General features: G+C 46.5%; 1 protein-coding gene across 1 annotated transcript; it reads left to right on the forward strand.

Moving 5' to 3' along the window:
• The first annotated feature begins 4,312 nt into the window (after positions 1-4,312).
• On the forward strand, positions 4,313-26,259 carry C7H3orf70 (chromosome 7 C3orf70 homolog). The gene is made up of 2 exons (XM_064457175.1): positions 4,313-4,686; positions 23,026-26,259. Exons 1-2 carry the CDS (start codon positions 4,515-4,517, stop codon positions 23,580-23,582), a joined length of 729 nt encoding a protein of 242 aa, XP_064313245.1. The 5' UTR covers positions 4,313-4,514; the 3' UTR covers positions 23,583-26,259.
• The last annotated feature ends 651 nt before the right edge of the window (positions 26,260-26,910 follow it).

The raw sequence follows: 26,910 nt of genomic DNA on the forward strand, positions 1-26,910 counted from the left end.
GGTTTGTGTTTTAAAAGACTGCATGCTTCTTTTTTCTAAATATATCTTATTTTGCCCTTTATCTACACCTGTCCTTCAGTGGGCGAGGGTGCAAAACTGAGGGCAGGAAACCCTTCAGAAGTCACAAGCCAAACCAAGTGCCTGGTTCCAGGGATGATTTTTCTCCAGGACCAGAGAAAGAGCTAACCCTGGGCCCAGCAAACTGCTGCAGTTTCACCCAAACCATTTGTGTGCCACAGCTGAGAGCAATCCAGCATTTGCTCAAAGGTGAAGCGCTGCTTCCACGGGAGCAGACTCTGCCTGACATGTTACACAACAGCACTGGCTGGTACTGGCAGCTATCACGTCATCTGCAGGACAGCTCTGGACATGATGCACTGCCCGGGCTAACATACCTCTCCTGTGCCTCGTGGCATGGTGTTCACCTGTACTGGAGATGAGTTGGGGAAGGGCAATTCCCCTCTCAGCAGGAGTGGGCTGCAGAGGAGAGGGCATGCCCTTCCACTGTGGGAGAGATGCTGGTCTCAGGATATTGAGACCCACCAGTTTCTACCCTGTGGCCAAAATGCCTCTCCTCACCTGCAGTGCTTTTGTGCTGGTGTATTTGACATGTCCATTCCCCTTCTCATCTCCCCTCATGCAAATTACTGAGAACAGAGGCTGTTCACACTAGTAACATCTCTCCTGATGGAAGTTCATTTGTAAATTCATATTGACCAAAGCAGCACAGCATTGATCTGTCTGCTTTACATCCCAGCCAGCCATCAATGACATTGCTGATGCTGGGAGGTTGCATTCGCAGCTCCAGGAGGGCAGGTGAGAGGCTCCACACAGCTGGCAAGAGTGCGGGGGAGTCCCTGCCTCTTGACTGCTCTGCTCCCAGCAGGGCGAGAGCATGCCCAAGGGCAACCACAGCTTCCTGGCCCCCAGTCCCGCAGGGCAGCGGCCCATGCTCAGCAGCCTGATCTGAAGCCCTTGCTGTCTGCTGACATGCGATCTAATCAGAAAGCACGAGCTTGTGCTGTGAGCCTCTTTGGTAAGTTGTTAAAATGACAGCCTTGCAAAATCCCCAATCAGCTCAAATATGGAGTGATGCCAGAAATATGCCCATGAGTGAAATATTTCTTCATTTACCAGGGAAAGAACATGGCCCCATGCAGAGGAGAACTTGATAACCACTTGGTACAGGATTAGTTTTCCCACCTGTCTTTTTAAACCAGCTAACTATTTTCACTCAGTGAGAAAATATCCATTAGAAATGTTTTCCAGGTAAAACCATCCCTACTGGTGAGGAACGTCCCCAGCTCTGCTCAGTTGTTGCAAGCCTGACTGTTCTAAGCTATGTGAGCGTGAGCTGAGGTTGTACAGTTCTCCAGCATAGTGAGGCCTTGGTGACACACATTGCAAGCTGGCCCTAGTCCATTCTTAGTCTTTGGGCCCAGCTTCTACTTTCATGTGAGTGGCTGCAGATCTACACTTTCTGCACAATGGGGGCGCTTGCTTTCAGTGCTGAGGATATTCAGTTTCAGCCCTGCAAGTACCCGTGATCTCTCACATGCAGCTGCAGAATTGTTAGATTAATTAAGTCGGTGAACTCTGCCAGTACAGCAGATGCCTCCATTAACTGCTCAGCCACAGGCATTTTGCAAAACAGTGAAGAGTGGGAGTGCACCAAAGGACAGAACTGCTTTAGCTTTGATCGGTGTCCCCTGCAGCACTGGGCAAAAAGCTCCCTGCCTTATGGCATGTTAAGAAGCACTGTCCTGCAGTGCACTTCTGAATTGGACAGGCCACTTGGGTCTTGTCAGAAGCACCTATACCTGCTCCTAAAATCCATAGTTCACCTTCCTTCACTTTATTTCTTTTTAACAGAAGATGGTCCTACAGCCATGGCTGGGTCTGAGAGCAGTAGTAGAGGTGAAACAGCAGTGGAGACGGAGGGCTTCGTGCCAGCAGGTCGAAGAGGCAGTTGTCCTTGGGCTGGGGGTCTTGTGGGAGTTGAGCTGTACCCCCTATTTGCTGCTAGTGGGCTCCGGGGAATAGGAGGAGAACAGGTCAGTGTCAAAGAAACACCTGATTTTGCAGTCAGATTCTCCTCTGCTTGCAAACAGCTGAGCAAGGTTGTGAATGCAGATTTCAGTGGAATTTTGGCAAAACAAAGACAAGTAAGCCTCGACAAGTGATTCAGAAAACTCACTTTCCAGTGCAGAAAGGATCAGCAGGGCCATTTTGTGCAGCCTCCATCATAACACAGGCTAGAGGCTTCCCCCAATGAGCCCTGCACCATCCAGCCAATTAAACTCCATCCTCCAGCACCTTTGCTTTGGGAGGGAAGGGTGCTGGGGGGAGTATTGCTTAATTGCATATGGCAAATGGGTTTGGCAGCCTGACCAGGGAGACAGGGCAGCACACAGGATAGGAGCTGCTCACCTGTATGTGCTGGTTTTGTGGGTCTCAGCCTCATGCCTGGCTCAGCACCAGTGTGAGCAGTGAAACACCCCAGGGCCAGCAGTGCTGCAGGGAGCCAGTCTGTACTGCGAGTCAGGGACGACAGTCAGGGGTTGTTCAAAATCTCACTGCAACTCTGTGCTCTGCAGTTATGACCCATATCCCTTGTTTTTACCCATAAAACACACAGCAGATCACAGTGATACACCTGCAGCTTGGTTGTTCTTAAGCTCTTTTTGTTGGCAAGAAGCAAATGATTCTCTCGGCACATCTTCAGGAGGATGTACAGCATGGGGAGACCTCTGGGATCTATCCCAAGGACAGACCCCAAAGGAACTGTCTGGGAATATTCTGGAGAACACAGAAAAGGAAGTATTTTTTGACTACTTCTGACAAAGAGCTATTGGGTATTGTACAAAGATAAGTGATTATGAAAATGACCAGTTTGATTTCTGTTCTAATAGAAAGCTGAATTCAACACTTTTAGTACTTTTAGTACAGAGGGGCAATAAAAACACAATTTACTTTCAAACATGATGGGGAAACAGGCCCAACCACTACACTGAGGAAATCAAATAATGTAGCCACTGCTCAAGATAAATCCAAACTTTAATTTTGGCCTAAGTGTATGACTGTTGGAAAATAACAATACACTTTCATATAATTATTAACTAAAATTATATCTGCTGATCATTTTACTAAATGGAAGGCAAAGTTTATCAGTGCTTTTAAAATCATGGCATGCTTAGAATGAAATGGTTTTCCTGATTAGATGGTCTGAGCATAAGTAGCATGAAGAATAAAACATAAAACAAGAACTGCCTGTTGCCACAGGCCACATGTACAAGCAGCTCAGTCTCCTGCTCCTCTGACACTGCAGGGATGATCTGTGTCCACCTGCCTCCTAAAAGGGCCAAAAGCTACACACTTGGAGCACTCCAGATCACTTGCACCTGATCATGTAATCGCACCTGCTTGCCTCCCTGTCACACTCCTTGGAGGCTGCTGTCCAGATGCAAGGGTGCCTGGCTCCCATTTAACAAGCTGGTGGGGTCCAGAGAGAAGCTCTGCACACCCTGTCGTGGCAGGGGTGAGAGGGGGATCCTCAGAGAGCTGGGTGGCCTAGGGGTGGCTGGCACTGCTCATCTCTGCTGATAGCCAGACTGGCTTAGCCAGGACTGGTAGCTGCTCATGCAGGTGTGCCCCTGCTGCTGAGATGCCTTTGAAAATCAGTTAAATCTCATAATGGGTCAACTGGAGAATAAGTCTTATGAGGAGTGGCTGAGGGAACTAGGGTTGTTTAGTCTGGAGGAGGCTGAGGGGAGACCTTGTTGGTCTCTACAACTACCTGAAAGGAGGTTGTAGTGAGGTGGGTGTTGGTCTCTTCTCCCAAGTAACAAGTGATAGGATGAGAGGAAAGGGCCTCAAGACGCATCAAGGGAAGTTTAGATTGGATATTAGGAAAAATGTCTTTACTGAAGGAGTGGTGAGACACTGGAACAGGCTGCCCAGAGAGGTGGTGGAGTCACCATCCCTGGGTGTGTCCAAAAAACGTGTAGACGTGGCATGGTGGTGTTGGATTGGCAGTTGGACTTTATGATATTAGAGGTCTTTTCCAACCCTAATGATTCTATGAAAATTTACAACAGCGGCCCTTGCGCGCACAGCTCAGAGCTGGTGTCCCCGGGGTCCCGCAGCCTGCGGGGTGACCTGACCTCCAGCCTCGGCAAGCCGCAATCGGAGGCACCTTGCTCCCGGAGCGGCTCTGCTTTTGGCTCCGCGCCTCACCCCCGGGGTCCGCGCACCCTGTCCCGGCTACGGGCGGGACCGGGGGGGCCAGGGCGGCGGGAGGGGCGGCGGGCCGGGCCGGGGAGGAGCCGGCGGAGCGGGCGGCCGGGCCCTACCCGCGGCGCTGCCCCCCGCGGCGCTGGGCGGGCGGGCGGTCCCCGCTGCGGCTCGGCGCCTTCTCCTCCTCTTTCTCCTCCTCCTCCTCCACCTCCAGTACCGCCACCTCCTCCTCCTCCTGGCCGCTGCGGCGCGGGGGCTGCGGGCGGAGCGGCGGCGCCATGAGCGGGGCGGCGGCGAAGAGCGAGAAGCTGGACGAGGCTCAGGCGCTGGCCCGCAGCTGCGCGGGCAGACCCGACTTCCAGCCCTGCGACGGGCTGTCCCTCTGCGCCACCCACAGCCACGGCCGCTGCTTCCGCCTCCACTGGTGCTGCCACCTGGGATGGTGCCACTGTGAGTGAGCGAACGAGCGCGCGCGTCCTAACGGTCCCAACGGTCCTAGCGGTCGCCCGGGGCCCGCTCACCGCCCCGTCCCACGGCGGGGCCGCCGGCCGACCGCGCCGGGAGCAGCCCGTCCCACAGGGGACCCCCTTATGGTCCCCCCACAGAGAGCCCAAGGCGAGGCGAGGCTGCCGCGGTGGGACCCCGAAGTTGGGTGGGGGCTGCTCCCGGAGGGGCGGCCGGCGGCGGCGGTCGGGGAGGGTCCCTTCAGGGCCGGACACCCCCCAGAGCCGGGCGAGGGCCGAAGGGTGAGCTGCTTGTGGCGCTGGCTCCTGCCCTGGCACATCGCTGCTGCTGGTGCGGACGGCTGGCCTTTCCACTGGGGGAAGCATCCACCAGCTACTTCGTTCTCGGTTCTAATTGTTTTCTTTTTACAGGCGTGCTCAAAATCTTTTGAGTAGGGAAGTAACTGCTTTAGGATATATATAGTAGATAGTCACTTTCAAAATCCAACCTTGTTGAAACAGCACCCAATGACTTCAATATCTGTATTTAAGATACTGATGGGTGTAATCATGGAGGCAGGGATTGAACTGTGGATATCCAAACATAGTTTGATGAATAATTAATCACATACAGCCTTGAAGAGCAGGTATTTCAAACAGCGTGTTGGTACGAGGTCAGGAAATGGTGATGGAGCTGCGTACTTAGGTCATGTTGCATTTTGGAGACCTTAAAGCCTGGATGGTCGGGGTTAAAACTGGATCTTTATGTGGGGAGTGCTTGGTGCTGCTGAAGATGTCCCTTGACTCCTACCATGCCGTTCTCCTTTTAAGTCTGTCACCATCTCTCCTTGTATTTTAATCTCCTACATGGATTCTCCTTCACAGGCACTTCTTGCAAATTTTGCTTAGGAAAAGGCCTTTTTTAGGCCTGCCTAAAAAGCCACCTTTTACTTGGATGAGAGCTTCTATTTGAATTAAATACGCATTCTAGGAATTTCACCTTGATATGGGGTTCATTTGAAATCAGTTAGGAACAATGGTTTTTTTCCTGTCTGTGCCCCAAAATGAGTACTGTGTGGTGGCACAGCTGGCTGTGTGAGAGGGTGCCATAGTCACTTGCTGCACAGGGACAGGGATTTCTCACTGGCATTTCATCAATGACACAAAGGCCCTCAAGTTATGACTTAGATATACTCTTCCAAAATTTCTCTGGTCTCAGTTATTTGTGGTCACTATCAAGATATATGTGCTTATAAGCACTCTGGTGTACAGGATTAGACCTTGAAATGGTGTTTATAAACTGGAGGTGTTACCTGAAATCAGTTGGGGGTGGTCCTGGGAAGGGGACGTCAAAGCAGAACTGGGAACGCCTGGAGAAGTGACATTACGGAGAAGGATCTGGGGATTAAGATGGATCGCAAACTGAGTATGCATAAGCAGCTGGAGGCCTTTGTGGTAGAAAATCCAAAACCAGAACCCGAGCCTTCATTTGGGGGTGCATTAACAGGAGCATTGCAAGCATGCAATTTAATTAGTCTCTTCAGCTCAGTAATGATGAAACCAGACTGATGGGCTTAGTTTTTGAGCATTGCACTTAAAAAAGCTGTAGGAGAACTGGGGAAGTTCTGTAGGAGATCACAGTGATCAGCTCAGAAAACACAATTTACAAGGGGATGCAAAAGCAAACGGGTTGCTTGGGCTGTAAAAGATTAGTAGAGGGAGGGGAGACGAGCTTGGCAAAGTGTAAAGGTAGCCTTGCAAAGAAAGCTGTGTTCTAGTCCTTCTCTACACAGACTTGGAAGATAACCAGTTATCACTTATCTGTGGCAGGGAAAATTTAGGTTTGGATATTAGAAAACATTTTAACTAGGAAAAGACATGAAGCAAGGGAACAGAGTACTTAAGAAGGTGAGGAATCATGGTCCTTGAAGGTCTTTAAGGAAGGCTTAGACTGGTGTCTCTTAGGAGTTACATGGAGCGGATTCCCTCTTGGAGGGGCTACTTGAGGTCCTATCCAATCCTTAGCTTCCCTGTGGCAATCATAAGATTTAAAAATAATTATAGCTTTTGCAAGAAGTGGAGACTTCCTTCTTAATTCCTCCTTTACAGCTAAGAGATATATTTGCCCTGTGAAACTGTGATTTTAAATTAAGTCACATACCTAATTTTCTTGTTTAATCTTCTGAAAGCCATGAAGAAGTGTGCTCCCTTCTTGCCCCCTTATTTCGTAATGCAAATTTCAGAGCTAAGGGTCTCTTTGTATCCTACTCATGCAGAGTGAGCTGAGTTGGACTTAAAAGGGGTAAGAATGAGGTCTGTAATGGAAAATTGTACAGAGGTCAGAGATGTAATTAAGTGGTGTTGGGAGTTATCTTCAGTAAAGACAGTGCTGTAATACTGGCTTGGGAATCCTCAGAGGGTTCTTGAAACTGGTTTTCTGTGACTCTGAAGAGCTGTATTGGGGTACAGGAAGCTCTGCATCAATTAAAATGGCCTTTGAAGTATTATTTTCCATCAGTGTCCAAGGTCCTGGAGAATGTAAACTAGGTAAAAGTGCACTTACACTGAAAAATTACAAAAACTCACCACTGCTACAATGAGTAGATTGTCTCCTCATGTGTATTCAGGATCACATCTGCTTACCTCAGTGACAGAAGCAATTTAGCATTGCAGAGCCACTTGGCTATAGAAGTAATAATTGAGACAGAACCTAGTCTGAATTCCCCAAAGCCATTTTTGTTGGCATGCTCTGAACTGAGCAGTACTTTAGGCGCTCTCTTTACCTCCGATGTTTCTCTGTAAAATGGCAATAATAGCTGGCAGGTGAGATCACAGAGACTGTTTAGTGTATACAAACAGCTCCTAGAACCTCAAGTGCTGTGGGTATCTGTGTGTCTTCTGTGTCTAAGCCTGGGAGTTTATTTTGGGTCATTTTAAGTCTGTTTCAGGCTTGGTGGGGAGCAGATTCCCTTGTGAGATGGGAGGTGGTTCTCTAACGTGTCGCTGTGCCTGGGGAGCTCTGAACCCAACTAAAACCTCTGTAAGAAAGCACATGCAAAACATACAACACCGGTGGGCTTGGGAGGCTGCAGATGCGAGGACTGGCAGGGTGCATTGGGTGTCACTGGAGGCTCCTGGCTCTGTGGGTATCAGGGCTCTGGGAGAGCAGGCAGCACCTCGTGTCATGCTGCAATGGGTGTCTACAGCACCCTTCCCCCATGTGCTGCTGGATATCTTTGTGCCTGCCGACTTCTGTCTCCATGTGGAAGCAGGATGAAGGCTCAAGCGTTCGGAGTCCTCTTCCCTGCAGGAGAGAAGGTGTCGGCCTAAGAGGTGTTTCGACTCCAGCCCCTATGTTTGTCCCGTTACATGTTTCTGTTGCTTGCACTGCACCCTTTCAGTCTATTCCTGCGTGCGTTCCCCTTGCCAGGGTGCCAGCCCCCTATTTACTTTCCTCTTCTCCCTTCTGACAGCCTTGTGGGTTTTTTTTTTTATTAGATGCAGGTTAAGAGCCTTAAATTACTCAGATGTACTTTTTCCAGAGTCAGAGAAAACATGCACCAGAGGCACGTCTGCAGCAAGGTGCCTGCCGTCCTTTCCTTATATCTGGATTTCCGCTGCGCCTCTGATTTGGACTGATGCTGTCTGCGAGGCTGCTCGCTGTGTGGTGGTACCTGCTTCTGTCAGAAGGCGTCAGATCCTTAGGCTTACATCTGTCCTGACCACAGGCCTTTGTGTGTTGCTAATGTTACTTCCTAAGAATTAGCTCACCACAGAAAGCATCACACTTGATACAATTACAAGATTGGCTTCATCCCTGGACAATGCAAAAATAGGGTATTCTGTTGCAACTGCATTCATTTTTTAATTGGAATGTCTTGCATTGTATTAAGTACCTTGCGAAACTCTCAGTACATTATGTCACAGCTATAAAAAATACGTTATGAATAATGGTTCCACAATACTCGTTTCACAACAGTTGTATCAATAGATGGTAATTGTGCTACCTTGTATTAGCCTTTTTGTGATTCCCCCCCCCCCCCCCCCCCAATTTCAGCATCAAAAAAGCAGACTTTTAGTTAATTAAAGCTTCCTGCATATCTTATATTGAAAATTAAATGCAGCAGATAAATTTCAGTTCCACCACTTTTGCAAGATTCAGCTGTTTTGGACCATTTATAAGGAAACAAACTGAGCATCAGTGAAAGCTGTGAGGTGTCCTTTCGGTGGTCAGGAAAACAGTTGCTAGGCTCAGACCTGTAAAAAGATTGTGGTAGCAGTATAGGTTTTAAAAGATACAAATGCTCCCCAGCCCTTGCATTTTGCGAAGTGGTGTGTAACACTTGCAGGTGTGCCTTGAAATAGCTTCCTGCTCCCTGGTGTGCATCATGTAATTCTGGGACTGTTACGCCCTGAGTTTAGATCCAGACCTGGCAGTTTCTGCCTGAGGTCAGGCAGGCTTGGCAAGAAACCCAAGAAACTGTCATTCCTCAGCCAAGAGAAGAAAATGGGTTTATGTGATGGGTGGCACGCCACACAGGGCATGGGTTTTCTAGGTGGTTTTGGGGAGAAGGACTTCTCTGATTTTGGCTGTGCCAGCACACATTCTGGGGACACAGAATCAGAATATATTTACATTTCTTGTTCATCTGCCTGCTGAACAGGGAGACCAGGGTTTCTCTTTGCTCTCAGAGCAAGCTCCACTGCTTCCTCATTACGTCTGTTTTACGGGCATCTGCAGGTCCCCCAGAGGTGGATCAGCCAGTCATAGTTTTGGGTCTGCGGTCGGTCTCTGCTGTGTGCTTGGGCGGTGAGAGGCGATTGTCCATCTCCTGCAGCTGCTGCCAGGGAATGAAGCAAATCGGTATAGTCAGTGCACCTGGGTGTACTCTGAGCAGATGTGTTTCTCACATTCTTCTCTACTTGAAATACCAGTGGGCTTATTTTATAACATTTTTAAATCAAAACATTTATTTTCTGACCCACAAAACTGGTGAAAGATCTCTGTCGAGACCAGCCTTGATTATACCTCTTCCAGAGAGAAAGATGTTGTGTTGGGTGTCGCATCGCATCTCCTACTGGTCCTCTGGCAGGATACACACCCTGGCCCCATGTGCCAAGTGCTGATGTTTTCCCCTGCTATGTAGTGAAGTGTGCAGCATATAAGTAGCCCTGTGCACACAAGTAGCATTTCTGTGGTGTCTCTCCCACCTCTGGAGTGACAGAAGCTATCAGCAAAGGCTCTGACAGTCTTTGAAGCCTGTGTAATTATTCAGAACCCAGTCTGCCTGTGGGAACTGTAAGTGGGGAATCAGCAAGGCAGCCTTACCACTGGTAAGTGAGCTAAAATGATTATTGAAGGTATTCAGGTGTGCTGTGACAGAGCACGGGGGTCTAAAGAGGAGTTGTGTCTGCCTGCCAGCCACTGTTGATCCCTCCATGTTAGAGAACAGCTACAACCCTGAAGGGGATCCTAAAATAAGCCCTGGGGCACTCTGCAGCATTGCACACACTGTAGATCTCCAAAAGCTTTGCTTTTGTTCTGGTGGGTTTTCTTTGCTTCGGTTTTTGGTGGCTACAAAACTCTTTGCCACATCTGGGAGAGAGTAAAAGGGCAGTAGTGTACCAGTGCTTCACATGTATCTCTGCTGGCGAAAGATGATGTAGACTGGACCTTACTGGAAGTAGCCAGCCTGGCACTAGTAGTGGCAGCTGAATTTCCAGCAGTGCTGTTCCACAGGGCAAAATTACATCCTCATGATTGAGTTGTTGGGTAAACATGAAAAGGGAGTTGTAACATGCTTATGTTTTAAATTCTGAGACTGAATATTTGGAGTAGCTCATACATTTTTCTTTGTGGAAAACTCTCTAAACAGGAGTGTAGCAGTGGGGCTATGAACCCTGGGGCTGGGTGTTCTCTGAAAACAGCCTGTCTTGGTGGGAGGATGATTACAAATCCTAGGAGAAATAGGCATTTTTCGTTTGCTTTTGCTGTGAAAAGGACTTGAACATCCATCCCATTTAAGCCTGTGTATCTGGACAAAATATTTGTGCACAAGCAAGGAATTATGCTCAGCACCAGGCAAGAGCTGCAGAATGTTGGATTTTTCAGCTTGTAATGCAAGAAGACTTTTAATGAGGATTTGCTGCCTGTGGCTGTGCAAGAACTCCTCTTCACCTGTATTTTGAAAAGCTATGATATTCTAGCTTCATTTCACTAAGCTGTACACAATGAAGGGAAGAATGTCAGCGTAATATATTCTGAAGTGTAACTCTAAGGGAAAACATTTATCTGCCAGTTTTTATGGGTGCACCATTCTGGACCTGGATTGCATTTTGTTGCTCTGGTTTTAGTTATAATCCACAAATCACAGTATGAATGTAGTCTTGATGCTGTGTCTCAGAGAATCCACAAGTGTTGATTCATCATACCCTGTGGGAACATCAGTGCCTTTGAAAGAACCTGCTGGCATTCATTTTGAAGTCCACACTATAATGCAGTTATGTTTAGAGACATGTATGTTCTGTTATAATTATTAACAAAACCCCTGAGATCACTTAACAGGAATAGAGCAAGTAACTTGAATTCAAAGACTGTGGTCTAAGTATATCTTGTAGGCCTGACTTTTCTATGCCTCATATAAGATTGTTAATGGTCCAAAAGTCCTGAGAAAAAGGGGCCTTGTGTACCAAAACTCATAGCCAAAAACTCTTGTTTGTCATGCGTGACTATGAGGCTGTGTTTTATTATCTGTCCATCCATCTAAGGATCATGATTCACAAAGAATTATGTCTGCTTGTCCAAAACTCAGTGATCTGCTGGTAAGAGCCCCTGAGAATTGCGGATAAATGACACCTCTTCTCTGTAGCTGCTTGAAGAGTTAACCTGCTGTTTTCATGAAGCCTGCGCAGGACCAGCCTGAAATGATAAGGCCATGGATGTTTCCTACCAAAAGCAAGTACTTCTGAAGGAAAAGTTAATTAACGTTGTGTCCTGTTGGCTGGTGTGGTTGTCTGTGAATTCAGGATGTTCTGAACAGTTTCGCAGTGACAGCTGAGCCTCTGCTCGTGCTCAGGGATCTTCATTCTGGTAAAAGGCTTCAGGCACTTTTCTCACTGCAGAGTAACAGCTCAAAGATAAAATCTGTACTGGAGTACAGTGCCTGTGGCGAGTGTGTGGCTTCCTTCGCGGACTCTGCGGGTGAGGAAATCTGTTTGCCTTCTTGACTCTGTGAGTGTGCCTACTCCAAGTGCCTAAATGCAGAAGTACAGGACTGCAGTTCCTCCTAACACGTGATCCTTACTCTTGTGGTTGCTGATGGATGTTTCATATCTCTTAAACTGCAGCTCATGGTCAGTGGTCATATCCTTGCATTGCCCTATGAGACAAACAGTCACAAGGTTGTCACTTCCATGACAATCCTGCAGGTCTGCAGAGCTGTGTGCTCAGGTTTGCTGGAAGCACTGAAGAGGGCTTTCAGGTACTTGGCACAGGACCTCAAATTTCCTGGCAGCACCTGTATGCTCATCAAGGATTTGTTTTGTTGCTGATCATGTGGATGCAACCAGCAGAGCTAGGCTTATAGAGAATGGACATCTTGGGGTGTTTTTATGTAATGGCTCTCAATTTAAATGATGCTGCCTTACACTTCATGACTCACTTCAAGCCTTGGTAACTTAGTTCTACACATTGGTAGGGCTATACCAGAAATTTTCATTTCTATAAGGGACAAAAAGCAAAATGCTTTAGTGACAAACATTGTAAGATGTTCCAGAATGACAGCTGTGACAGTGTGGTCTTAGCTGTTGATGGGTGGCACAAGCTTATACTAACGTAAAAAGCTGGTTGGCAGTAGATTGGATTCCAGGTAGTGCGTGTCTCCCTCTTCCTCACTCCCCCGCATAAAATTCCGTGCATATAAGATGACCCTGTTGTAGTGTGTTGTGGTTTTTATTCCAGCACCTTCATGAATTTACCTGTCCACAAGATACAGAGTATGTTTTCATAATGGTTTTGATTCTTCCACTAATCAATTTTTATGTAGTGACTGATCACAGAATTCAAGAAGTGCAGCTGGTGCAATTTAGAGATGTTTTTGCCAATAGTTCAGTATATTCACATAGATGGAAGTAAAAAGCCTACTGGGAAAGTAAAATCTGACTGCTTGGCAACTGGACCTTGTTTTTAATATATCCATACTTTAGGCAACGTAACAGTTGGAATTTATATATAACCTATGTTGTAAAACATTTTCAACAAGAGGCATGCATTTGTATTCTTGTTCTCACTGGTGGCTGCGGAGCTCGAGAGTCCACATGCATGCTCTCAAAACTGTTTGTTTTGCTTGTGTAGTTGCACCCAGCCCTGAAGCCTTTTTCCTGCTGTGCCCAGCAAGAGCACACTCTGCTGTGGTTCCTCTCACTGCTTGACGTGTGATGCCAGTGTTGGAGCACACCTGCAGCCATTTCAGGCAGGGTGCTTGGCTGCTTCATACTTCATGCTGTGCGTTGTTTGGATTTTAGTGCTTTGCTTATCCTGAGCCACATTCCAGGTGTTTCCACTTGCTCACAAGTACCTCTTGACACTGGTGAAAGGCTTGGACACCACCAGTTGTGTCAGGGTGGACTGATCAACTCTTGCAGTCTTACTGCAGTCCACTAAGCATTAGCCCATCTGTAGGCAGGGCAGGCAAAAGAAGGCACTCGCCTTTTCCTTTGGTTTTCCTACCCTGTGTCACTTGATCTCAGTGTTCTCCAGCTGGTGCTGTGGGATCTTGGTGTGAAACTGAGGGCAATGCTTTTACCTCTCTGCCAGTGTTTGCTTACCCTGCCACAGCAGCAAGTGCTTGAGTTCGCTCCCACCTGCATTGTCCAGCTGCTCTGAGCCATTTGCTGGTAGAGGCAGTGTTTGACATGACAGCCCACCTCCTCCACCTCCAAATGTGGTACTTCGTTTTGGTATTTTTTCATGCAGAGCATTGCTGGATCCCACACCCCTCTGAGGGAAGGGTTGGCACCCATACCTGCATATATCAGCTCCACATGGTGACCTACTCTCAGCATAAGCAGGGAGAGGAGTCCTTTAAATTCTCCAGAAGTGGGTTCAGTAGAGGCTTGTAATGGAAATACGAAGATTGGTTTGAATGAAGTATGTGTGTATGTAGGCACCAGAAGAAGCAATAGGACAAGGATTAAAAGAATGGCCTGTATTAATAATAAGGATGCTGTTCCCAGCAATGAAGTTGAGGAATGCGTTGTTTGTCAAGCCCAGAAGGCTCATGCTCAGGTAAGGCCACCACACAGATGACGTGTCAGCAGACCCTGTACTCTGGCAACAGGAAGGGAGTAGCACAGGTACAGCACATCGCATATGCCGTTGTTTTTCCTGTCAGCCTACCAGGAAAACAGGCTGTAGCCATAAAGATGCATCTATTCCAAGCTACAAAAACCAACCTTCTGCCTGTCTGTCTGGGCTGTCTCCTGAGGGTGGAAAGTGCGGGTCTTTCTTACATGGTACAGTCCTTTGGAGAGGACTTGCAATTCAAGAGCCCGTGTGTTGTTCTGCATATTTGAGAATTCACAGGAAAACATTCCCATTTCATACAGGGGCTCATGGGTGCCCCCCTGCAGCACATACTGTGCACCTGGAAGAAGACTGTAACTTGTCTCTCTAGTGCCTGTGATTTCTCTATACCAGGAAATGCCTTTATTTTCGAGGTAGCTTCTGACACTGATCTGTGCTTATCCTTCTTTGTTACCATATTAGCACACTGTCTGTCTGCATGAAAATGATGGGATGCTGAAGCTTGAGCAGATGGTGCACAGGGATGGTTTTGTAGAATAAATATTTAGCACTAAGCTGTTTTTTGCTATTTTCTCGACTGAATTTAAAAAACATCTAGTGTAAGTTGGGGATAAAATTTTTCAGAGAAATGTGCAGAGTGGCTCTTCTCCCCTTTGGGGTAGCTTTGTAAAGGGATGTTGGAAGGCAAATATGCTTGGGTTCAGAGCTCAGGTTGTGACAGCCAGCGCTTAGCTGCTGTGCTCCTTGTAAGTTGTGCTTGTGGAGGTACCTGAGACTGTCTGCTACGCTTTTCATTCCTGCGCTGTGGTGTGTGTGTGTGCTCTTGTAACCCACATGGGGCTGGGCTGGAGCTGGGGTTAGTAGTACCTATGAGAAGTGTGAGGAAAGAGCTTCTTTCAGGACGCACATATGGTGTGTATTTGTATTGCTGTTCATTACCTTTTCAGGTGTTGATATTCTGTTTCCTTACACTGGTTGGTGAGAAAATATGGCCCCTTTAAAGAGGGTTTGTGGCTACATGAAACATTTGTCAAGCCTCCAGGGTTGCTTTTTCTTCAAGTCTGGTAAATCCATGTAAGAAATGAGAGGAAAGAGCAGGGATGATAGAAAGAAGCTCCAGGGCCTGTTTGCATTTAAGAGTTACCTGCTCTTAAGCTGATGTGAGCAGAAAGCCCTGAAAGGCTTAGACAGCTCACAGCATGTACAATCATGATTCTTTTTGTATTTAAAACAAACCAAGACAAAAGGGCATTAAAATACAAATTTGATGAAGAAAAACTTAATTATTTCCCCCTCACACCTTCTTGGTTTTCTGTGAAAAGCTCATGGCTCATCAAGTCAAGGGCTGTCACAGCTGTCTCTTGCTATACAGCAATGAGAGGGAACACTGCTCCTTCACATGAGAAGAGAACTGGCAACTGTACAAAATCACTGCTGGAGGAGCTAGTGTAGAAACATTGCTAGACCAGTTCTTTTCTCTGCTTGCATGAGGTCGGGAATGGGACGCATTTGTTAGCGCTCTCATGTAGGGGTGTGTTTGTAATGGTACTTCTGTTAAGTCAGAGCCTGCTAATGTTTTCCCAGACTGCTAAGGTCCCGTTGCACGACTTCCTTTTCTTTTGTGGTGGTGGTGGGGTAACTGGTATTCCTTTGCAGACTTGGCTTGTGTCCTTGGAGTCTCTTTTATGATCCCTTACTGTGCCTTCTAGCTATGCCAGAACTACTGGAAATGTGCAGGATGCTCTGTATTCATTCCCTGCACTAGAAATTTGTTTGAACAGCCTCAGTGCTTTTTCAAAATTGTTTGGAAGAAGCACAGGGCAAAAGTGTCATTTGCCTTAAGGTGTTGCATATCTTCATCTACAAGGCTCCTTCAATGTTGACAAGCATTTTAGTTATGCTTCATTATAACCACCAATGGCACAGTTCAGCTTTACCTGAGCTTGTACTGTAAATCTGACAGTGCCTCAGTATCCTGAAATATTTTTCTTTTCCTCTAGTGGCTTATTCCATGTCTCAAGGTCCCAGCACAGCCTATGATGTTTTGCTAGATACAACATGATGGTGGCTATTCCATATGATACAAAGAAATGGGAACTGGTTTGGCAGTGCGGTTTGGGTTTTTGTTTTGTTTTGTTTTTGTTTTTTTCATGTCCCATCTGTAAATGTACTCTGGGTTTCTCCTTCCATTTGTTCTCGCCCTTCTGAGAAAGCTATTCCTGTGCTCTAAGCAAAGTGTAATTTGATGCTATTACAGACCTTGGTGAATATTTATGGTTAGGGCAATCTTTGTTTGCAAGCTGTGCATATAACTGGAGAGAAAAAGGAGGAGGAAGGCTGGGGCAGTCATTTTTGTCCACTGTTGCAGCCTGTGGGGCTAGAAGGCAGCAGCCCCATATATTGTGCTCAGAACAGTATCACACTTTCAGATGACCCTTCTGCTCCGCTGAACACTTCTGAAGAAAAGGTGTGGTGGGTACGTCAAACAGGTGTAGGGTGCTGAGTGCCCTTCAACGTACATCTCCAGATTGTAGGCAGTGAGCTTTGCGTTAGTTGGTAAAGGAGGAAAACCCTCCATCTGCCCTGACTTTCTGCTTTGTCAGTTGTGAAACAATATCTGGTTCCTTCTTGTTCATGGGCTGGAGCTGACCGTGGGCCAGTCTGTTACAGCAGAGCTGTTTGCCACCTGTGCCACCCACTGCCCTGGGGATCTTGGAAAACCAGCTGGGTGTTTGACAGTTTATACATTGACCTTTGACTACTGTCCCAATCCAGGCAGCAACACACTACTCCAGCTTGTAGCTGTCATCACCTGCGAGACAACTTCATTCAGACAACAGAGGGGTGTGCGTCCAGTCAGCTCTTCCTAAAGAGAAAGACTTGCCTCTTCTGCCACAGTGGTGATATATGAAACCAGTCCCACTGGAAGAACACTTGGTAGTTCTCCACCTTTTGCTGCAAAGAAAGCCAGTGCTTGAGAAGCTGATCTCCAATGTTTTCCCATGCAGAGAGATGTGGAAGAGCCCCTGTGTTGTGAACTCTCCTTAAAGTAATGCAGAATCCCTCCAAGCTAATACCGTCTCCTGTTACACATGCATTATGACTACTTGCTTTGCCTTCATTCCTTCAAAGCTGTGCGGTATTTAGTTAGAATTTTTTTTTTTTTATGTTCTTCTAGTGGGAATGATTTCCCTCCCATGTAAGCTGATTTTTTTTTGACAGGGTTATGTGTGGCAAGAGGAGAGCCTTGCATGGCTGGAGTGAGAATCCTAGCTGACTTTGTAACCAGAGGTCACTGGTGCTGTTACAAAGGTGTAGGTTCAAGCAGAAACACGTCACCAACACTTAAAGAGCAGCTCCCTGCTGTTAAACCATGGACACTGACTGCACACACTCTTTGCACACCCTTATTCAGTGGGAACACACAGCTGCCTAAATGTCAGCACGTATGCTTTGCCCTATGGTTGAGGTCGCTGCTTCAGCCTCCCTGAATCACCCATCACAGCCAAAGGCACTGAAATCTCTGGTAAGATCAAAGCTGGTTCTCCTCCAGTGCACTTTGGCTAGGTGCTTTCACCACAAGCGCTCAGCCAGCTCAGGCACCTAGGAGCAGTTCCTAAGTTGTATGGGTTAAATTGTAGGGGTTAAGTTGAATGGTGTGTGGTTAGCAGGTCTTCATTAACCCGCTGATTTTTAGAGAGTAGGTGAGCTGGCAGGCTGGGGGGTGTAGAAATCTTTGTCCAAGCAGATGCAGAGGAAAGAATAAATGAAAAAAGCTTTTATGTTTCAGTTAAAAGATAGCTAAATGTCTTGCATGTAAACAAATATACGCAGTATGTGTTGCTGACTTTGACTCATAAAATCCACAACTGAAGATCCACAGTAATATTTTATTATTTTCTGAAGTGCATTGCAATTTGTATTGTTGTTTATTAGAATAGAAAAAAAATCCTTCAAGGTAGCATTTTGAGAGGGTAAAACCTGAGAATTTGTTATGAGAAACCTCAATGCTGAAAGGTGGATTTATTCTTCCTTTTATTGTGCCAAGCACGTTAATAAGTGTCAGAGGTAAACTGGAATGCTGGGATGAAGGGAAATGGAGAATAAAATGTTTAAGCAGCATTTCTGCTTATTTCATGGTTAAGTTATTTTGTATTAGCCGTGGAAATTGCTGCTGTGTCCGTTCGGTGAGGATGCACGCAGACTGCTCAATTAGCAAAAAAATAAGAAAGAAATGACCTCGTGGCTTGCTTCTAAAGGCTTGTGTTTAAATTTTTTTAAGCAGAAGACACTATAATACAGCCTCCAATCAACGAGCCACATAGTTCTGGTAGTCAATGCTACAAATGGACTATATCTATATATAAAAAATATGGAAGTAAGCATCTACTTCTGGGGATAAAATAAAATTTCCAAGTTGTATGAGTTTGCTCAAGATCTGCAGGTCATGATAGAGCTCACTGCTCTGCTGGATTCAACCCTAACCTGCTGGCAGGTGTCACTGGGGGCATGGAGCCAAGGCTTTGGTGAACAGCATCCATCCGATTTGGCAATAAAAATCATATTTCTGTGAACAGAAAAGCAGGAAGATGAATACTGCACAGTACTTACCTCCTTGGACACGTTTGGAATAGTTGTTTTGCAGTTGAATATGAGCTTTAGTGTGCTAATTCTCTGGAGGATTTGGTTTTTAGGCTTTCACAAGGGTCAGTTGAATAATGAAGAAATGGAAAAACAGTCCTCCTTATTGTGCACAAACTGCTGTCACTGTGACTGCAATCAGAGGGATGTAGTGTTTATGGAGGTTAACACTTTGCAAGCCTGTAGCAGCAGAAAGTGTAGGTGCTGGTGCAGGCTTTTGGTTGTGACAAAGACTTAAGCATAGCCTATGTACCTACTTCTGAAGTTTCTCATCATCTCGCATTTCATCATATCATCTGTTAGCATATGACTGTCATGGACAATTGAGACTGACCATGAACATAATTTTGGCAGAGCCTGGTTTGATACATTTCCTATTAAACACTCAGGAGAGGAACAGGCTCTTGTTTCCCCTGAGCCCTTTTGCCGTGGTGGTGGAACTGCAAAGCCAAAACTGTGATGCTTCTCCAGAGCAGCTATTACAGTGCTCGAGAGCTTCCCAAACTTCTGCAAATGCAGCAAACTGCTTTCCACAGAATTTGGAGTTTGATTTTTGGACATGTGTTCAGCATGTGCAATATTTTTCCTCCACCAAATTACTGTCTTCCTCATAGGCAGCGGTGGTGAGTGACCCAGGAAACAACTTGCAATGCAGTGTCTAGTCTGGCATCTGTATTTGTGCAAAACACTGTAATTTACAGGAGCATTCATCAGCTCAGCTCATTCGCAGAGTTCTTCAGCTAGCTTCGTTGGAGTAAATAGGCAATAAATTATGTGCTAGCATATTAAAAGGAATGTATAAGAATAGGTGCTCAAAATACTATTTTATCATAGACTTTTGCCAGCTGTTTGAAGTCAGCAAAAATATTGCAGTTTATTTCAGAGGGAGTTTGATCAGACCAAGATGTATTACAAGAGAACATGGGGACTTGTGCGTTTGGGATAATTTTCTGTGAAAAAGACATCCCTGCCAATCCTGCAAGCTGCAGCAGCAGGGTTGATTTAGTTTAAATATCTGCATTTATTTTTTCATAGGATGTATCATGGCTGATGTGCTTACATGCATTATGTAGGGTAAGGAGTTGTAACAGGCTGCAACTGCAGCTTTGTCTGTGATCCAGTCTGACAGTCCCAGCTGTGAGTGTCAGCACCCCTTAAAGGGAAGGAAGTGATCATGTTTTGAAATGAAAGTTTAATCTGTCAAAAATAAACAAATGTGGCCCTAAAACTAGCTGAAACGTAACAAATTTGCACCAGAATTCTAAAGAAACGTAGAAATCAGTTCCTGTCGAAAATTATCCTTTTTCCCATTGGGCAATTCCTACGTTATTTACCCTGGCAGAGACTGTCCTTGGAATGTGAAGAAACTGTTTCGGCCACTGTAAGGTCACACAAATGGGGATCTGAAATCCTCTGTTAACTGAATAGCTGCTGTTCTCTTCTACCCTGAAATTAGTGCCAGCAGGGCAGTTTTGAAACACAGAGAGAATTACCACATGCTGCCGCAATGGTAAAACAACCAGCTGAGCTCCCAGGTAACGCCTCATCTCCCCCTGCCACCACTTTTTTTTGAGGGGGGAAAAATCAAACTGATGAATCAAAGATTCATCATTCAATGTCCACGCTGTAAGCTACCTTAGCTCAAATTGCCTGCTTGCTTCTCCCAGTGTTCCCCAGCCTTCTGCCAGAACATGGTGGCTATTTTAAGTGGAAAAAATATAGTCCTCTTGTGCAAATACCTTTTTTTTTTTTCTTGATCATGTTAAAGTCTTCACCAGAGCCTTCCTTGGACACTTGAAATAGAGGTGGCACAGAATTGAGTTGATGACCTTTTTTTCACTAGTATCTGTTTTTTATTGTTGGTTGTCAACAGAATGGAATAGGAGCTGACACAGAAGCACTCCAAATATATGAATAAATACAGCATCGTGGGTTTAGGCAAGGGTAGGCTGCATTTCAGTTTCTGTGAGCTGAATTTTGTCAGGCACTATTCCAACCAGCAGCATCTGGTCATCTGCGTTGCTTTGCAAGACAGTAGCCTATTTAATGTTCACTGATTTCAAAAAGTATTTCTGGAGGACAGCGGATGGCAGGTAGCATGGACCGCTTGCTGCTGTTACAGCGGTTGAGAAGATAAGGTCTGCCCGCCTGCCCCTGAGAGCTTCCCTGAAAAGTTGTGTCAGCAAGGTTTGAAAAATGCCCGACAGACCCCATCCTTCAGTGACTGCCAGAACCAAAACAGCTGTGCTGCTGCTCCAAAGGGCACCAGAGGAGTAAGACCTTTGCTCTGCCTGTGGTTGAAGTGTTCAGTTGTTTGATGCTAGCACTTCATTCCTCCAAGTCACAGCAAGTGTAGAAACGAGACCATGGTATGTTGAAAAGATGGTAAGTGGAGAGGATGTCTTTGTATTTTCTGCTATCGAGATGTAATCAAACAGGAGGGTAAAAAGCTTTTTTTATTTTCACTGAGCTTTTCTGGTTGCTCTGCTAACAATTATCATTCCACAGATCATAGGAAAAGAGCGCTTGATGAGGTTGTCAAGGGGAGCTGGTCAAATCTATACACAAAATGTTCTTTTCCCCTGCCCACCCACTGGCACTGTCTCGCTGCTCTTGGTCTGGCTCAGTTGGCTGTTCTCCCCCATGGTACGACAGGGGTGGGCTTTACTCTTCAGCTGTCTGGTGCTCGCTCCTCGAAGCCTGCTTTCTGCACATGCTGGCATCACAGCGTGCCTCTCCCATGCTCCAGGGTTCCCCAGAACTTGTCTTTCAGTTCTGTGCTCTTTGTGTTGTCTCTTCTGTTCTCCCTGTCCTCTGGCGATGGGGGTTTGAAGTCCCAGCACAGGAACACAGCCAACTTTCACAAAAGCCAATTCCCTTCCAGTACCAACAGTGCAGCAGAGGTGGGAAAAGCCTTCCCCAGTACTTGAGGTTTCCCCTGGTGACATGCTGGAGCTGGGCTGGCAAAGCACAGCCCGCACGTAGGCCCTGGCTCGTCAGGGCTGGCAGAGCCAGCGAACACCCCAGAGACTGCTGCAGCCAAGAGTTGGGATCTCTCAGCCCATCCCATTGCCAGTGCCTTCACCAGGCGGCTGTGGCACTGACTGCCATGCTGGCTGGGAACTTATTGCAGTCTGAGCCCTTCCCACGTCTCCGAGGGATTCCCAGGCTGAGGATGAGGTTTTTTTACTGCAGAGGCATGATCGGGGGAGCAAGTCATTCCTCAGGAAGAAGGCGGCCCTTCTCTCTTGCTGCTGTCTCAGGCCATGCTCAGCCTCACTGAGCAGAGATGCAATCACTGCTCCGATCTTCCAAAGGAATGGGTAATTCAGGAGAGAAGGGCTGCACTTACCTCTGAGCTGCAAACACAAAAATGTGTGGCAGAACTCGTCACAGCCAGATTCATTAATGGGGTGAGATACTGGTGGCTTTCTGCTCCTTACCTGGGGAGCTTCAAGCATCAATACAGTCCTTCAGTGCTTTTATAATTTTTCTGCCTTTGCAAAGCAGTATTTGCAACTCGTGTATCAAAACTCTTCTGAGAGCCCTGCTACGTGCAAGTCTTCTGGAAATTTGTGCTTTCATAGTGTATGAACCCCTAGGGAGATATGAATTTTTCAGAGGCTTCATGCAAATAAAAATGCAGCATTTTACAGTCTTAGGCATAGCCTCAGGTTTCTCAGTTTTTCCTAACAAACTACTGATTTTCTGCTATTGGTTCAGCTCTGTGTAAGCAACATAATCCTATTTTCTTACTACTTAACTAGATAATCAAGATGCCAAAAACATTTCTATGGCTTGGGAATTCCCTTATTTTCTGTCTTAAAATTCTAATTGCGGTCATGTATGAACCTCTGGTTTATAATACAGCAAAGCACAATTTAGTCCCCAGAAAAAAAGAACATTAAATGCATGCAGGGAGACTCATTGTCATTTGGAATAATAATAATATAATAAAATCCAGAGCATTGTAGCAAAGATGTAAGCTACCACTGCTCTGTGTTCAGTTAAAAAAAATATCTCTGAGCATCTTTTCAGTTGTTTCCCCTAGAAAGGGGTGCAGGCAGCCTTGCCATCTGTCCAACTTCTTAGCTATGGGGTTGTGCCCCTGGGGTTAAATTTCTAGAATTAGTTATGTCCTACAAGTGTCTTCAAAGCAGAGGCAGAAAAAGAGGAGCAGGATTGGGGGTAAGGAAGGTTATGCTTACCTACAGTTTTAAGCATCACCAAACCCATACCAGGAGATGATGAAACACCTTGAGGCCATTGAAAACAGAGCAGGGGCTGACTCCAGGGAACCATTGGTTACTATTAACGGCCAAGGGCAAGCATCATGGCATCGGTTTGTTGCTGATATAAAGATAACACTCTTTAAATGCTGCCTTTCTGTTTTCCATGCAGGTAAATATGTCTATCAGCCCATGACCCCTGTAGAGCAGCTTCCCAGCACCGAAATACCCGTTCGCCCTCGGGAGTCTACAAACACCATCCAGATCTCCGTTTCACTCACCGAACACTTTTTGAAGTTTGCACCCGTCTTCCAGCCCCCTCTGCCCCCTGACTCCCCACAGTTCTGCACGATTGCAGACCTTTTCATTGACAATTACCGCGTGAAATGCATCAATGGGAAGATGTGCTACGTACAGAGGCAGCCTCCCCCTGTGCATCACAAGATAAAGCCTGAGGAAGTCCCTGTTCGCAATGCCTTAATCACAAAAGAGAGCAATACACCAAAACCAGATCACTGCTCGTCCCCTTCCAGCTCTGAGGACTCTGGGATCAATGCAGTGGGGGTTCACTACATCGAGTCGTGTGACGAGGACACAGAGGGGGTAGCCGAGCTAAGTTCAGAAGAAGATTACAGCCCAGATAGCAGCTGGGAACCAGATGAATGCCCGCTCTTGTCACCCTCGCAGTGCGAGATGGAAGTGATTGAGACTATAGAAACCACTGTGTGATCCGACACGTTGGTATCAGATCAGTCCAGTTCCCACTCAGTAATGTTGTTTTTGTAGTATTTATATTTTCTGGTGTGCTTTTTTTTTTTTCCAACAATCCCTTTTTCCAGTGCACTTGATATTTCGGATTCCTCATGGGAGTGCAGTTATGGGACTTGCATATTGGTGAACTAGCAGCAGCCTGCGCAATTTTAACATATTCTCAGCCTAATCAGATCTCCCACGTCTGCACGTAAGGTAGTGCTAAATCTTAAGACTCTTGTAGCTGAAACAGGCCCTTTTTTTGTCTGGGTTACATCATATACTACTCCTACAACAATGTGCCACGTGAGATGTTTCAATCTGTTAGGCTGTTTGCAGTGGGCCTTCAAAGCACAGAGGGTGAGCTAGTGCAGCACACCTGCAAGCAGCAAAACCAAGTTGCCCTTATTCTTTCTCAAACAGCTGTGTGAGGTGTGGTGACAAGAGGCTCGTTCTGCCGTTGTCTGTCCTTGCGTGTTTTCCATCCTTTCTCTCATGCTGGTGCAACCCTTCCTGAAGGCTGTTGGCACCACTCTTCCAGCAGGTTGGTATGGCAGGCTAGAGAATGCACAAAGTGCCTCCAACTTTTCTCCAGGCTATGCACCAAGCATCTGCTGAGTTAGGTCAGGCCATGAAATCTCCTGAGAAGGCAACTTTTGCTCTGGAGGGAAATCAGTTGCCTGGCTCCAGCTGGTCCTTTTACATGGATCTCGGGAAGGGGAATCTGGCTTTTGCAGCTTGGCAGGGGAGAGAGTAAGCCGAGCCAAAGCACGGCTGTCTAACCGATACCATGCTAGACTGGAACGTAAAATGCTAGGTGAAGGACGTGACTACCTCCACACAAAACCTGCCCTCAGCTTTGCCTGCTGCTTCCTCCTGTGCTGTTTGGTGCTGGACATTTGTACTCAGGACCAAATGGCCTCAGGGTCTGCATTTGCCTGAAGAATATTTTAAAAAAAAAAGTTTATCAGCCACACCACTGTGTCGGCAGAGCTTGGGGACAGCGTGGCGGTGCCCATGGGAGGAGGTCCATGGGCTCAGTAGTACATGGGCTTGTTAAAATACTGCCTAAGGTCATTCTAGCGGAGAGAGGATGCTTTGGCTCCTGTTCCTTTGAGCCCAGTTCAAGAGCGGATTCTGACCGGGGTTTCCTCACATAGCTGGTAAGCACAAGCCGGCTCACTGGTGGTTTGGTTTCAGCCCTGCCTGATGAAACAAAAATGTCATTTTCAGAAGATTTCAGTCAGCTTGAATCAGTTGGAGTCAGTAATAACTGTGTTTTCAACAGCATTACTGAAGTTCTTTGTGTATTTGCTGTTCATGTTTCAAAAGTCATCAGTGAATATAAGGCTGTATAAATGTGTACAGTTTAGTGATTGATACTATAGTCCGTGTTATAGGATGGCTCATCTCTCTCACTGTATCCTGACAATGTATTAATAATTTTATACACTTTGTAATCAGTATCTTTAGAAAAATGTTTAGGCAAGAGTATGTCTATGTTCACATGCGCGTGTACTAGGAGTTTACCGTAAACGGTTATAAAGTAATACTGTACTTTTTAGACTAACACTTTCAGACAAAAATAATAGGTTTTATAGTTTTGATGACTTACATAAAAAAAGTGCAATGCTTGTTAAATGAGGAACTTTGGCCACTGCATGAACAGATACATTCTCACAAGGCACCTGAAAATATTGTTTTTCTGAGGGCATTTAAACAAAGGCCATACTAAAACTAAATAGGATTTATTTTTTAAGGACAGGGTTGTCTGTCTTGGTTAACTAAGGATCCTAACATTTTAGTGTCTTTTGACCAATCAGACACGTTCCATAGGTAGAGGGAAGCATTATGTATAAACCTACAGCATTTATTCATATTTAATCTTTCAATTATAGTCTGAGTGGAGGACTGAAAAAGCTCACTCTTGTGCCTGGCCTGCCTGAGCTTTCTTCCCTGAGGCAGCTTTCTCCTTCCCAGGAGGACAGGGTGGGCTGGCAGATGCATCCTCCCAAAGGACTAGCAGCAGCAGGGCCTTTCTGAGGACAGGGTGCTCCTTGCCAGCTCCTGCTGTGGGTGCCAAGCACAGGAAAGGTCATCAGAACCCTCTGACTTGGCATGAGCTCACCTTGTCTGCAAGCAAGCAGGAGCCACCGCCTCCTGCTATTAGGGGACACTGGCTGTGAGCGTGGCAAAATTCAGTTGGGTATTTATGACTAAGACTTACTGTAAGATCCAGTGGTCTTGCAGGTTCATATCACTGTCGTCAGGATACATTCTTTCTTAACTGTAAGTAATTAGCAATATTCACAAGCTGTGAGTGTCTCCTACCCAGGATTTGTTCAGATGTCTTAAGCACAATAAGCTGCCTCTTCCTTCTGTTGTAGCTGTAAAACGTCAGTGGAGCAGCCTGGTGTGGGACAGGGCTCATTCTGGAAAGTGTTTCAGCAGCCAGCACAGAAACCAGCAGGTTTCTCACTGTGTTCCATCACATACCCCAGTTCAGAAACACACTTTTCACAGAAATGTGATTTCTTTTCTTTGCACAAACACTGGTGTAGATGTGCTGTAAGAGACATGCCCTGGGTTCCTTGCTCCACTCTGCCAGGGAGAGGTGTGTATATTTCCTCTTTAATAAAAACGCTAAACAACTGAAGTTCTGCTTGTCCTAACTGTGTATTTTCCATGCTACAGTGAAACATTCTGATATTTACCAAAGGAAGGGTCACTTATGGCTTCAGAAGGCAGCACCTGAAACACACACCCAGGGCTAGGCAGAGCAATGTAAATGACCAGGTGGAGCACACCAGGCCTGGCCCCACCTGGCGTTGGGCACCTGGTAAGTACTGGGGCTGGTGGGCAACCCGACAGCCCAGTTCTCACTCTCCTGTAAAAGAGCGCTGCCCCAGTCAGGGGGAGGGCAACGGGGAAAAGAGCTGCAAGCCCAGGCTGATGTCTGGGAGAGGTCAGCTGGCTGTAGCCCCTTGATGTACCTCTGACGAGGTTCACATGTGGCTGCAGGCTGGAAACATCACTCTGGGGCACCATTTTGTAATTCTTAATGCTAGTGGTAAGAAGGGGAGCACACTGGGCAGGCCAGGCCCCGGGATACATGGTGCTGGCACTGCTCCCCAGCCAGGTGGGCTCTGCACAACAGCTGGCACTTCTGCATTCCTTGGAGGCAGCAGCACTGCCCTGTATTCCTGCCATCCACTGTGAGCTCGGCATGGACCAGCCACCGGCTCTGTGCGTGGAGAGCTACATCCACCTGGTGCTGTATTCTTCCTGGGGGTGGCTGGGACCCTGA

The sequence above is a fragment of the Phalacrocorax carbo genome, chromosome 7 (genome assembly GCF_963921805.1).
Source record: "Phalacrocorax carbo chromosome 7, bPhaCar2.1, whole genome shotgun sequence".
NCBI lineage: Eukaryota > Metazoa > Chordata > Aves > Suliformes > Phalacrocoracidae > Phalacrocorax > Phalacrocorax carbo.